We start from the raw sequence: 13,576 nt of genomic DNA, 5'->3' as shown, positions 1-13,576 counted from the left end.
CCATTCATCACATATATCTAGCATGAAGAGCATTTTAATGAGGAACATATTAATAGTATAACAAATTAAAACGTCAGACATTATTTAGAGCTGATGACGTCATACGGCACGTGACGTCGCCCTGCGAGTTGGACCAATGAGGACGGAGCATTTCGCCGAGGTTTTCCGCTTTCCTCCGAAGTCTCTCTTGACAGATCCGACTCCAGATTGAGAGGATTCAAGATGGCTGCTACAGGTGAGTGAGAGTTCTGTCTCCAAACTGTCGTGAAACACTTTTAAAGTGTGTGGCGGGATTTGGGTTTTTTGTTGTTGTTTTTTTTCGCTGTTTACCTCCTCGCGAGCGTGTGCGAGCAGTTGCTGTGTCGCGTGTTTGCTCCGCGCGCTAATTGAATATGACGTCACGACTGTGCGTAAAAGAAATAGTAGCCAACAAACTGACCCCCCCGCTACTTACACACACACACACATATATACATTTGCTAACGTTAGCCTGCTTGTAGTTATGAGAGCATTAAAGCTTGACACCGTTCATGTTAAAGGTACGTGTTAGCCTCCTAATCTCCTCTCCCACTCCCGGCAGCTGGTTAGCCCGCTAGCTGCCCAGCTAGTTAGCTCAGCGTCAGTGTACGAGCGCTGTAATAACTTGTCGGTCGTTAGCATAATGTCGTCACGGTGTCACCTCTTAACCTACTTACGAATTAATTGGTTTCGCTGGGTTAAGTTAATTAGTAGTAGGGGGCAAAACAACTTTGTATGCCAAAGTTTGAAAGTGACGGATTTTGCGCAGCATAGCATAATATAGCAGTCAAATCCTAACTTGGGCTAAGTGGCTAACGTCAGCTAGCATTAACATCATCTGAGTTAATTAGCAAGTTTGCTACCTTTGCAGCTCCAGGCTGTCAGCGAGAGTTCAATGTCCGGTCTGTTTTTATTCTTTATTTTTATTTATTTATTATTCTACGTGTTGTCGTTACAGTCCGAAAAGTAAACAGGTGGTTTGTTTGTCGTCGCTCACGTGTGACATTAATACCCGGTAATATATGGGTAAGGATGTACGATATTATCTGCACGTAATCTGTATCGGCATAAATTTGCTTTAAAATGTGTTATCGCATATCGGCAAACACTCCCAAGATAGAGAGGGCAGATATCACTTTTTGTGTCCAGTATTTGAGATATATATATATATATATATATATATATATATATATATATATATATATATATATATATTGTTTTTAGTGCTGTGTGTCTCTTTTATTTTGTAAAGCACGTTGGTCACCTGTGGGTTGTTGTAAAAGGCTATAGAAATAAAGTACATTACAGTTAATTTCCCATCCCACTAACAGATCAACGCAAATTGGCTCAAAGTCTGTTAAATATCCAATCAATTGCAATTTCATATGAGAGTTGGGAGCCATCGCGTTTTCAACTTGTGCTCTGTTACTCAGCCCATAGAGGGCGCTAAGATACCAACAGTGTCCCCTAATTACAATACATACCTCGTCAATCTACTAATTATTATTATTTGATCGACAAAGCCAAATTGTAGTAATGAAAACCTTTTATTTTGTATTCTTTGAAAAGGACAATGAGCTAGGGCTGAAATTAATCTGTTACCATATTAAAAAGAAACCGGGGGAAGAAGAAAGAAGTGATAACCAGAACATTGTTTCCTTTTACTTTAAAACCTTAAGTACACGTTTGTAATTCAAGATTGTCCTTAAATGTTGCAGGATTTAAGTGAAGAGGAAACTCCTCTGGACCCCGCTGTGCATGAATCTGTCCTGAGGTGAAGAGCTGTAAGTGTAAGGACAACATCATCTTCTCACATCTCATCATGTCCTCCACCTCCTCCTCCTACTCCTCCTCGGGGGAAACCAGTCCGGAGGATGTGCCGCGAGGTGGGGGCACCATCCGAGTCTACCTCCCCAACAAACAGAGGACAGTGGTGAGATGGTTTTTTCCTCTTAATGATGTTGTTACGACACATTAAAAAAAAACAAAAAATCTGAAGTATTCATTTAAGAGGATTAGTGAAGGATTGTTGACAGTTGCCAGCTCTGTGGGCTGAAAGTGTAATTACTCGCACTACAATGTGACGTACATCACAACACATTAATGACTCAGCATGAAGTCGGTTGGTGTGAAGTTTCACAGAAGGCGCCTGCGGCCATCTGTCACACATTTGACTCATCTCCATCAAACAGAGTTTTTATTATTCTCAAAAAATATCAGTTGTAATGTTGTGGAATTAAATTGTAATGTTTGGGGGGGGAAAGTCTTGTGGTTGTGAGGTCCTGTAAGTCACGAGCCAAGTGAAAAATCATATAAGTCAAGTTTCTCTTGATTCTTTTGCCTCTTAAATGTGAATATTTTCTGGTTTCTTTGCCCCATATAACGAAGAAATCACTAAACGTCATCACTTAGAGTTTTGGGAAACACCGGTCAACCGGTTTTCTTTCAGTGTCAACTTTCTCACATAACGTGACTGTGGTTTTTTGCTTCTCCAAGTCACCTTGTCAAAGTCAGACTCAATGAAGCGTTTCTTCTTGTCCTCAGGTCAACGTTCGTCAAGGACAGACTGTGCACGAGAGTCTGGACAAGGCGCTCAAAGTGCGAGGCTTAAATCAGGACTGCTGTGCCGTTTTCCGCCTTCTAGAAGGGTAAGGGAGTGGCCATGTATCAAAGTCTTCCAAATAACAATCGATGCAACTTGTAAAAAGAACATTTTTAACCCAGTCCGAGATGCCGCATTAAATAAATCGTAAATTAATGTCTTTAAAGTATTTTCTGCTTTGTTTCTCATTAGTTCGGTTTCTTCCTTTTTGTCTTCTGATGAAATGATCATGGATGACAAATATCTTTTTGTATGTTTTCCCTGTTTAGTCGTAAGAGACTGACAGACTGGGACACTGACATCACTCCTCTGGTTGGAGAGGAGCTTTTAGTTGAAGTCCTTGATGATATTCCGCTCACAATGCACAATTTTGTAAGTAGCTGGCAAACAACACCTGCATACTGAATGTACACGATGCCCGGCTGTTGGTTGGCAGAAGAAAAAACACTGTGGTTTCTTTTGTTTGTACAGGTACGGAAAACCTTCTTCAAGCTCGCTTACTGTGATTTCTGCCACAAGTTTCTGTTTAACGGCTTCAGGTGTCAGACGTGTGGATACAAATTTCACCAGCACTGTAGTAGCAAGGTCCCGACTGTGTGTTTCGACATGGACACTGTGAGCAAACGGTGAGTGAGAATCGTTTTCCTGGATTTTATTGTTATAATGTGTTGGATGAAATTCAGAAAGGACTGAAATATTTGGGTAAATTAATTATTTTATTGTGATTTTTCCTTATATAGATATTGCAGTTTGAACTATTCCTCATTAATCTGTTTAAAAAAATATTCCTAATTTGATGTCATTACATCGTGATGAGAAGTTAGGAGGGAATCATAACACCAATGTCATGTGTTTGTTGGGAAAGTAAATTAAGAAATAGAAGAGTAATCTTATATAATCTGCCCCTTTTTTTAAACTAGACATTAATGAGCAAAGAAATCTGAGGAAAAAACAAAAATTCTGAGATTACAGTTATAATTCTGAAGAAAAAACATAAAAATTTGGAAATTAAAGTGATAATTCTGAGGAAAAAGTCTTCTTTTTTTTTCCTCAATTCCAAGATTTATATCAAGATTAAGTAAGATTTTAATCTCAGAATTTTGACCTAAATTTCAGAACTCTTCAGAATTTGATCTCAGAAATCTCTCTTTCATTTTCCAAAAATATTCACATGTGAATCCTCTTCGTATTGGCTTTAATTGTCTTTGAATATAGGTTTAGTTTCTAGATTAGATTTAGATAATATTAATAGTTAAAATCTTCTCTTGATCCTCATACATGATTTGTTAAATGAATGATGAATAATGGATTTGATAACTCAGTTCCTATGGCCTTTTTTTTGCTAAATGAAATGTTACATTTTCTGTCAGCCTTTTCTGATATTTTGTAGACAAAAGAAAACAAATCCATAGATTAATCACTTTTCTGTGTGTGTGTGTGTGTTGTCCAGGATTGTTTTTAATCCTTGCACAGACGAGTATCCACAGATACTATTGCCAGAAAATTCCCCGTCACAGAGTAATCTAGCCTTAACCCCGGAGCCTCCTGGGTAAGATGCTGCCACAAGAATAACAAATCATTTTCAAACTCGATGCACAACACCAGTCCTCATCTTGATTATTGATCATTTGATTAACTATGCGCTGATCCATCACACAGGATGGACCTCTTGTCCCCGACCTCGGCCTTTCGCTTCCCCATACCCAGTGGAGACGGTCAGTCTCTGCAGAGGCATCGGTCCACGTCCACTCCCAACGTTCACATGGTCAGCACAGTGGGTCCTGTCGGTGTCAGCATCATAGAGGTCAGTCTGCAGCTCATCAAGTCTCTGGAGTCAGTGAGTCTATGTTCCTGGCAAATTAAAGTCACATTTCATAGGAAATGGGCATGAGGACGATATAATATATAACTTTTTGTCCACCGTCTACCTTCATTTGTTTTATATCTGCAAGGAAATTGATGAAAAATGACTTAATCATCATAAAATATCACAAGATGTAATGTTCTGACATGTTTTAAAGAAAAAAATGAGCTTAAATATGGCCATTTAAAATCACAAGGTCCTGGAATGAGTGGGGAGTTGCAGGGAGGATGATGCAGTCAATCTCTGTCAGTCAGTCTGTGACAGAACCAGACTCAGAAATGTGCGGGGCCTGCCTTGACCGGTTGGGATGAAAGGAAAAATGGGGGGGAGAAAGTGAAAGAGTGGATTATTATGTTAACTTTATGTTTTTACTCTTTTTAGGAAGCACTAAAATTCAACAACACAATTGGTAAGGATTTAAATTTTGTGATCTTATCTTCTGTCTGTTTCTTTTCCTTGACCTGTGTCTCTCTTTTTGCTTCGTCGTGACTCCCCACAGGTCCTGAACCTTCCCCAAAACTCTCCACCAGCCCGTCGTCCAATCTCGGCTCCCCAGGTAGGAAACCACCAAAGTCTCCTTCAGAGCACAAGGAGCGTAAGTCCTCCTCGTCTGACGACAAAAAGAAAGTGGTAGGTGAACGTTTTGAACCCGGATGGAACCTGAGATTCACAAATGTTGTTCTGTAGAATAAAAGCCAATCAGTCAGTTTGTGTGTGGTGTTGTTTCAGCACCGAGGAGGCTACAGAGACTCGAGTTACTACTGGGAGGTTCATTCTCGAGAGGTCAACGTTCAGAAGAGGATCGGTGCCGGTTCCTTTGGAACAGTGTTTAAGGGGAAGTGGCATGGGGACGTAGCAATCAAGGTTCTCAAGGTGACGGAGCCGACGCCAGAGCAGCTACAGGCCTTCAAAAATGAAATGCAGGTCCTACGGTCAGTCACCACGTTCAACTGTTGTCATCACACAAACTCCATTCCGAAAGTTTCAATAACTTTGTCTTAATTAGACCAGGACGTGAGGCAGTGGGAAAATCAAACCACATGTGTGTTGTCGTTGTCGTCTCTCTCTTCTCTGCAGGAAAACCCGCCACGTCAACATCCTGCTCTTCATGGGCTACATGACGAAGCCCAACTTTGCCATCATCACTCAGTGGTGTGAGGGCAGCAGCCTGTATCGCCATCTGCATGTCACTGAAACCAAGTTTGACACGATGCGGCGCATCGACGTGGCCAGACAGACGGCGCAGGGCATGGAGTAAGAGCCGACCACGCACACACACTCATGTTACCGTGATGTACCACAACACACACACACACACACACACAGATGTAGTCTGTTGTCGTGTGTCAAAAGTCATTCTGATTTCAAATAATATTAAAAGAGTGCTTTTTTGCTTATACTGTTTGTTCAAATCCCATTTAATAAGTTTAAACTATAATAAAAGCAGAAATGTTAGTTCTTAAACTGCCATTTCTCATATAACTCAGTGAGTGTTTTACACTTTCTTTCTCCCTCTTGTTTCTTTCAGTTATCTTCATGCGAAGAACATAATTCACCGAGATCTGAAATCAAATAGTATCCTTTTTATTGTCCAGTTTCGGCTGAAGTGCTCGGGACAGTTTTAAAACACCATGTTCTGTTACTGACAAACCACTAACATGAATAATGGCAGGTATTATTTCCTGAGCTCCGCTCCTCAGATATTTTCCTCCATGAGGGCTGGACTGTAAAGATCGGTGACTTCGGCTTGGCCACGGTGAAGTCTCGGTGGAGTGGATCTCAGCAGGTGCAGCAGCCGAGTGGCTCCATTCTCTGGATGGTGAGTGCGATGTGTTTTCTTTCCTTTTATTTTTGCTGACCATAGGCTTTTGACTGGTTAGACTGGTTCAGTTATCTTTTATGTAGATCTGGTCTCTTCAGACACTTTGAAAGTGCTTTTCACTCTTCGCTGCTGTTGTGTTTTTTTGATGATTTTGGCTGTGTTCATGCATATGACATGAATTATTGTCGAGATTGTGTATTTTTATTTGATCACTGTGCATAAACAAGTGTTCCACTCACATTGAAACCCATTCAAACTGCCATTTTTGATCCCACTGCCATTAAAGCAATAATACATGCAGTTTATTATATTTGGGTGTTAATTACTGTGGGCTTTTGCCTTGGAATTGATAAGTTTTACTACTCTCCACCAGATGGCATCATTTTCTTCATATGTGGCATATGGCGAAAATGCAAACTATCTCCACTAGATGGCCCTGTCCCAAGTGTTGCTGTATATCCACATCACATATACCAGGCTGTAATAATTCAAGACCAAAAAATCTACTTTAGATGAAGTATGTCTTTTACCTGTCACCATAATAAAAACCTGGCATTTAAAGGGTCATTTAAAAAATTTGTGGTCATGTGTAGGTGGAAAAAATCTGCTCAATGAAAGTAGAATAATGTATACATTTATTGTGCTTAGTGGTACGAGTGTGACTAATATTACACGTGGATGTTTTTCCTCATTACACTTTATATTGATTTTGATTTGAATTGACTTTTATATTGTATAGAGCTCAGTTTGCTCTTGTTTAGAGCAGAGGGTGTTTGCATTGCTGTGAAGCCTGTTATTTTTAGTGGACACTTTTACTTTGTAATAGAGTTTAACTAAGGCTGACACAGCACAGCCCATATCTAACGGTTTCTTTGATATATTATCTATATCGTCATGTTTTTCTGCACTAATTAAGTGACAAAAAATTCCAGAGAAGGATTAGAGCTGCGTTAAAAAAAAATTTGAAACAAAATTAATTTAAAAAAGACAAATCTCAGAGTAAAAGTCATAATTCTGTGAAATCTAAGGAAGAAACATAACATTCTGAGATTAAATGAAAATTCTGAGATTAAAGCCATCATTCTGAAGAAAAAGTTAAAATTCTGAGATTAAAGTGAAAGGAAATTGTTTTTGATTTTTTTTTTCCCCAATGCCGAGATTTAATGCAAGATTAAATCATATTTTAATCTCAGAATTTTGACCTAAATTTCAGAAGTCTTTATTTTGATCTCAGAATATCAGAAAAAATGTCTATCCAAAAACATTCACATGTGAATCCCTTTCATATTGGCTTTAACAATAAGTCACAAGAACATGTGTATTCTATCGCCATGTCTCCACAATTATGATAATAATGACTACATACATTTGCAGTATCTGATGATCTCATTTGTTAGTTTAGTCACTGAATGATGAATGTCGTTTTAGTAACTTTTTATAATCGCATACGTCCTTTTCTCCTGTAGGCTCCTGAAGTAATCCGAATGCAGGACAGCAACCCATACACGTTCCAGTCTGATGTGTATGGTTATGGAGTCGTTCTGTTTGAGCTGATGGCGGGGTTGCTGCCCTACGCCAATATCAACAACAGAGACCAGGTGGGTGAATACCACACACTTCCTTTTCCACACTTGTATATAATATCATCGTCTAATACCTTCTTCACAGCAGGCGTACGTGTGTGCCGATAATGCGTTTTAAAGCTAATATTTGTGGATATGGTACAGAGACACTAATTACATTCCTGATATCACAAAACATCAACACCGCTAACCTGGAACCTGCTCACTCCTCAGCATCTTCACTGACTGTCTCCCGTTTGTTGGTTTGTTTGTGTTTCAGATAATCTTTATGGTTGGACGTGGTTACTTGTCTCCAGACCTCAGTAAGCTGTCTAGTACCTCACCCAAATCAATGAAAAGGCTCATAGTCGAATGCTTAAAGTTCAAGCGTGACGAGAGGCCGCTGTTTCCCCAGGTGAGTGGCGTGTTTACACGATGTTTTAAACTTGGATTTTAAGGTGTTTTTTTTAACTAATACCTGTTGTTTTATGACATACTGCACTTTAGTTTTCAATCAGCCATCTTTCAATTGACCCTGAGAGTAACGGCCTCATCTGTGAACATCACACCTAAACCGTCTGTGGTCACTGTCCTGAATTTGTTTTTCCTTCATTTAGATCCTGGTGGCCATCGAGCAGGTGCAAGACCTGCTGCCAAAAATCGAGCGCAGCCGCTCGGAGCCATCACTCCATCGGGCCGTCCACGCCGAGGACCTGAACCCCCTCCTGTTCCACACCACCAGGCTTGTGCCCCTCTAAAGTTTGCTGCGGCACTGTGGTCAGAGAGGCTTCGTCTCTCTGACCAAAAGCCACATATTCCTGAGCCTGAGAGTAGGCAAGAGCCGGCCGCACCTGTCAGAACCAGCACCACCTGAAACCCTCTCTTTGTAACCCCTGCAGCATCCTGGAGCTGCACCACTTAGTAACAACCTGCAGAAATAACCACAACATGATGTTTGAAGTGATAGTGAAAGTTCTGTATCTTATTGCTAAAATGTCTTTGATTGGACCAATGAGACACTCTGATCCTCTGAGCAGGTTTGAGGACGATTAAGGAGTTTTCTACACATGCACTGCAAAAATGCTCTGCCCATATTCAGTGGTCAAGTCGTCTGCCGTTCACATGCAGCGTGTTTTTAAAAAAAAAAAAAAAAATGTAAAGAAACTTTTTCCCTGTGGGGCGGAGCTTCTGTTACATTTGTCGTTACTGAGCAACCAAAACTGGGGAGCTGTTGAAATAACTTAAGTTGCTGCAGCCTCATGAATTCATTAAGGGAAAATTAATATAAACATTTGTAAATTATCGGCCAAAAAAAACAATAGACCATCTCTTAATTATCGGCCCAAAAAACAATAGACCATCTCTTAATTATTGGCCCAAAAATCAATAGGCCATTTTTCAATTATTGGCCAAAAAACCAATAGTCCATCTCTCGGTTATTGGCCAAATAATCAATAGACCATCTCTCAATTATTGTCTTTTTTAGCACAGTTTTTTAAATGGTTAGCTGCTGCTGCTAAGAACAATACTGTCTGTCAGAATGTACAGTGACGTGTAACACTGAAGTTCTTCGTCACCGTTTGAATTTGCACTTCCACTTCACTGCTGCTGTACTTGGACCCTTTTTAAACGTAGAAAAGCTCACTGTGTTACAGAAGATATTTTCACGCAGATAAACCCTGTGCTGCATGTGAACGGCCCCTGACAAGGATCCTGTCAGGAGAATTTCGGTCCACGTCACATGACAAGCTCACATACTGATGTGCTGAGACGTGAGGCTGCTGATGGTAAAGCGGAAGTGAAACTCCATTCATTCCTGCTCAAACACATTTAAACAATTAACAATAACAACTTAATCTGAGGACGGAGTGAAATATAATCTACAAATCCAGTTTCCCAAAACATTCTATATTTAGAGCCACTTTTTAAAAAAATAACCAAACATCATGAAATGAGACATTTAAGGAAATGTATAAACATTTTGGGAAACACTGGACTTTCCCACAACATGACGCAGCTAAAAATGCTGCTTCTCTATTTACATGCTGAAATTACACGTTTAGGGTTTCTGGAACTTATCAGATTTTATTTTTATTTTCCAATATAATTAGATTGGGAATGACGTCGTCGTCCAAAGTTCACGTCCTCAATCAGTCCCTCTTTGTCTCTCATGTCATCAAGCTTCCATTAATGTCCAATAAGTCAAATTCATGTAGTGTAATCGGACCTGTGGACACATATCTTTATGTCAGACATTAGTTATTGTTCCTAAATCACTGTATCCACTATTAAGTCTTAAATCCACCATCTTCACACACTGTCAATCCTTGAGATTATACAGTGTCTACTAATTAGATTGTAGATAGTTGTTTGGACCAATATTTTGTACAAAATAATCTTCCCCCCAAGGTGTGATACTGAAATATTGATGAAATATTAAATGTCCACTGTGTAAGAATTAGTGAATTAGAGCGTTTGGGGGGAACTACGGTGGCCTACATGTGCCAGAAAGGATGATGTCATAATGCTTCAACGCGTCAAAACCCTTGTGCTTTGGCTGCCTCTCTGGAGCAAGGCCCTGGCCAAAGACTAAAATAAAGGCTCATGGTGCGTTCCAGTTGTCGTCGGAAGTTGGAATTTCCGTGTTGCCTGACAGGATTCCATGATGGCTGCCACTTGCGTAAAAAAAACGAAACACTACTTTTGCTGTTAATTGCACTTCTGTCATGTTTGTGTCGTACAGTATAGTACTGAACAAAAATACTGTGTAAAGCAATGTTATCGACTGGTATTGCTAACCATGGCTAGCCCCCAGATAGGTTTGCGAGTCTTCAAACCGACTTCCGATATAAATGGAACGCACCGTTATTATTATTCTACAAAAGTCAAATGATTTTCGTTGCTATTATACACTCAAAAAAAAACAGCTTGTGTGTGTATATGTATACACACACACTGAACCTTTATTGAAGACGGATGTGAGGGTTTCTCTCCGTTGACTGACAACATTTAACACATGAAATTTTGTGATTGACAATCCAGGTTACAGTCGAGACACCTTTTTTAATGTAGAGCGTTGTTGTGAGGAGTTAACTTCAGTCTTATTGACGGTTGTCGGCTGTTTTTTTGCTGCTTCGTTTAGCGAGATGGTAGTTGTTCTTTTTTTCTCTCCATGTAGAGCGTGAGACACGCGTGTGTCTCACCCTCAAAGTAGGCAACAAGTCTTCAGTCCCGTCTTATGGCTCTTTTCCATTGCACAGTTCTAGCACGGCTCGGTTTGGTCACGTCGTCGTTTTCCAGTCATTCATAGCTCCTCCTCAACGTGGGCGGGGTCGTCATAGCACGGCTGCGTCAAACTGCTGTAACTTGGTTTTATACGTGAAACCGAAAATCACGATCTTGAAAGCAAAGGTGGAAACTGGGAATTGACCACGCCCCCAGTGTTGTGTTTGTAGCCATCGTAGCTACACGGTAGCTCCTCCCACTAACCCGAAGCTGCTGCCGACTAATGGAGACCATGGCAACCGCTGATTTTGGGGCGACACCTCGACCGAACTTGAGCCCCGCCCCGCTTCTTCTTATATAAACGGTGTGGAAATATTCTGCGTTCCCCCGCGACTTTTGTAGGAAACGATGTTCTGGGCGTGTTAGCAAAGCACAGGGCGTCTCCACGTGCATCATAAGGACGTAGACGTAACCACGACAACAACTCTTCTGTCCTCAGAGCAAAAACTTGGTTCTCGTCGGACTAACGTGTTTACATGACTTTGAGAAAACTGACTTATTGTCTTGGTCTTTGACTTTTAACGTGAACGTAAACACACTTAGCGTCACCTCTGGGTTTCTTCTGTCGCTGTCATTGTTTTGTGGTTAAAAACTTTTCTTGTTGAGCCCTTAAAGCAAATGCTCAGGTGTTCTCTGCTTCAGGAAGCAATAAGTTTCTAAACAATAAAGTGCAAGACGAGGTGCCTTAAATTTGAGACCAGGTTAAAACAAATAAAGGCGACACATGGTGGAAAGAGAGAAGATGTTGTCACTTTCACGTGAAACTGTTTGTTTTTTGGGTTGGAAACCATGGCTGTCGTGGACTGTGGTTCTGATGGTTCTGCCGTAGTTTTCAGCCGTTTTTTGTCAGGGTCAAAATCTGATTTCCGTCTTTCACGTATTTATTGAAGGTGGATTAAATTGTTAAATGTTGTCTCACGTCTTTTCAACCAGAATGTTCTCTTAAGGCGGTACTGTCTCTAACTTCACATCACTTTCAAGCTGCATCCACATTACGATGTCCTTTTTTTTTTTTTTTAAATGACCCCCAACATTTTAGAAAATAGAACCAATCAGAAATTTCTGCTAGACCCAGTTTAGTTTGACTATTGGACAAGAAAAAACTGTTTTAGTCTGGACGAGCAAAAACTGTTTAAATCTTAGCTCTGACTTTTCACCGTTTACCGAGTATTGACTAAAAACACCAGTTGCGATTTTTGTGCAGATGATGAATTATTGCATCGATAACTCGGAGTGGAAATCGCCAGAGACGCCGCGATACGTTATAATCATGGTATTGCGATATTTGCTAAATCGTTGGCATATACTCACACAAAAGCTCCAGTGGAAGTGAGCGCCACAATTAAGAAATCTTGTAAAAACAGACCCTGAAAAAAATCGTAAATACAGACCACGGAAAGAAAGTCTCGTAAAAGTGGACCCTGAAAAAACTTTCTCGTAAAAACGTGGTGTGGATGAAGCTTTATTTTCTTTAATTTTTCCGTTCACTTCGGGGCATTTTTTTTCTTTTCTTTTTTCTTTGACACCTTGAGCACAAACACAGTCGTGGAGGCATTTTAACGTAGGTTTTCACTACGACTGACATTTATTCAATCGTCAGAACTGTAAACGTAGCTTGTCGTTGTTAGCGAGTGGTTTGTGGTTTAAATAAAACTTGAGTCTGTTTTCAATATTTAAGGCGTAGGTTAGCAAAGTTCGGCTGCTGAATGGAACAAAAACATTTTTGAGCAATAGTAATAATGATAATCATCGTAGCGCAAAATGAGGAATGTTTTCTAACGACGTCGGAGCAGGAGTGAGCTCGGCTAACAACAATGTTAGCATGAAGTGAAAGGGTTATTTTTTTAAATAATAAAAGCGTGGACTGAGACGGACTTTAAATACAACTGTGTTTATCTGGAACGAGAAGAAAGTGCCACACTCACTGGAAATCCCTAAAAAAAAAACTTTATCAAAACTCACTCACACGACGCTGAGCTTCCTCTGTAGACCCGCAGGGGGCAGGGGAGGGGGACGGGGAGGGGTCTTAACACAGCAATTTGAGGTGCACAGAGCTGTAACAGTAGTTTTCTTTTTGTCTTTTCATATCTGTAGGTGAATTCCAACACGTGTTGATAGTTTATGAGGTGTCAGGGTTTGTTCCATATTCTGCTGTGTACAGTTACATTTTTTTTTTTTTTTTTTAATTACAAAATTGTACTTGTTTCTATTTTTTGTGTGATGGTTTTAAAAAAAAAAAAGAACAAAATTATTTTAAAGTGTAAAGGAAATCTTAGTATTTTTATCTTAAAATATTGATGCAGGATTTATTCTTTAAATAAATACATTTCTTCTGTGTTACCTGCTGGGTTTTTTATTTACTCTTACGGAAGAGACAAAAAAGAGAGTTCTGAAAATAAAGTCGGAATATTTCTTTCTCTGAA

The 13,576-nt window shown here is 40.0% G+C and overlaps 1 protein-coding gene across 1 annotated transcript; it reads left to right on the top strand.

Moving 5' to 3' along the window:
* The first annotated feature begins 452 nt into the window (after positions 1 to 452).
* Positions 453 to 13,493, top strand: araf (A-Raf proto-oncogene, serine/threonine kinase). The gene is made up of 16 exons (XM_058635740.1): positions 453 to 539; positions 1,737 to 1,951; positions 2,563 to 2,666; positions 2,890 to 2,992; positions 3,092 to 3,246; positions 4,071 to 4,169; positions 4,280 to 4,424; positions 4,866 to 4,893; positions 4,984 to 5,114; positions 5,214 to 5,416; positions 5,562 to 5,738; positions 6,013 to 6,059; positions 6,185 to 6,303; positions 7,773 to 7,904; positions 8,149 to 8,283; positions 8,486 to 13,493. The coding sequence occupies exons 2-16, from the start codon at positions 1,841 to 1,843 to the stop codon at positions 8,624 to 8,626; spliced, it is 1,830 nt and encodes a 609-aa protein (XP_058491723.1). The 5' UTR covers positions 453 to 539; positions 1,737 to 1,840; the 3' UTR covers positions 8,627 to 13,493.
* Positions 13,494 to 13,576: the final 83 nt, after the last annotated feature.

The sequence above is a fragment of the Solea solea genome, chromosome 8 (genome assembly GCF_958295425.1).
Source record: "Solea solea chromosome 8, fSolSol10.1, whole genome shotgun sequence".
Taxonomy (NCBI): domain Eukaryota; kingdom Metazoa; phylum Chordata; class Actinopteri; order Pleuronectiformes; family Soleidae; genus Solea; species Solea solea.
Note: the sequence above shows the minus strand (reverse complement) of the source record. Positions and strands in the feature narration are given on the sequence as shown.

Bases quoted from the DNA above. Each gene is read 5' to 3' on its own strand.
- araf (XM_058635740.1), top strand. From the start codon at position 1,841: ATGTCCTCCACCTCCTCCTCCTACTCCTCCTCGGGGGAAACCAGTCCG. The intron at 6,060-6,184 runs GTATCCTTTTTA...TCCGCTCCTCAG, and splicing joins CCGAGATCTGAAATCAAATA to ATATTTTCCTCCATGAGGGC. The intron at 8,284-8,485 runs GTGAGTGGCGTG...TCCTTCATTTAG, and splicing joins AGAGGCCGCTGTTTCCCCAG to ATCCTGGTGGCCATCGAGCA.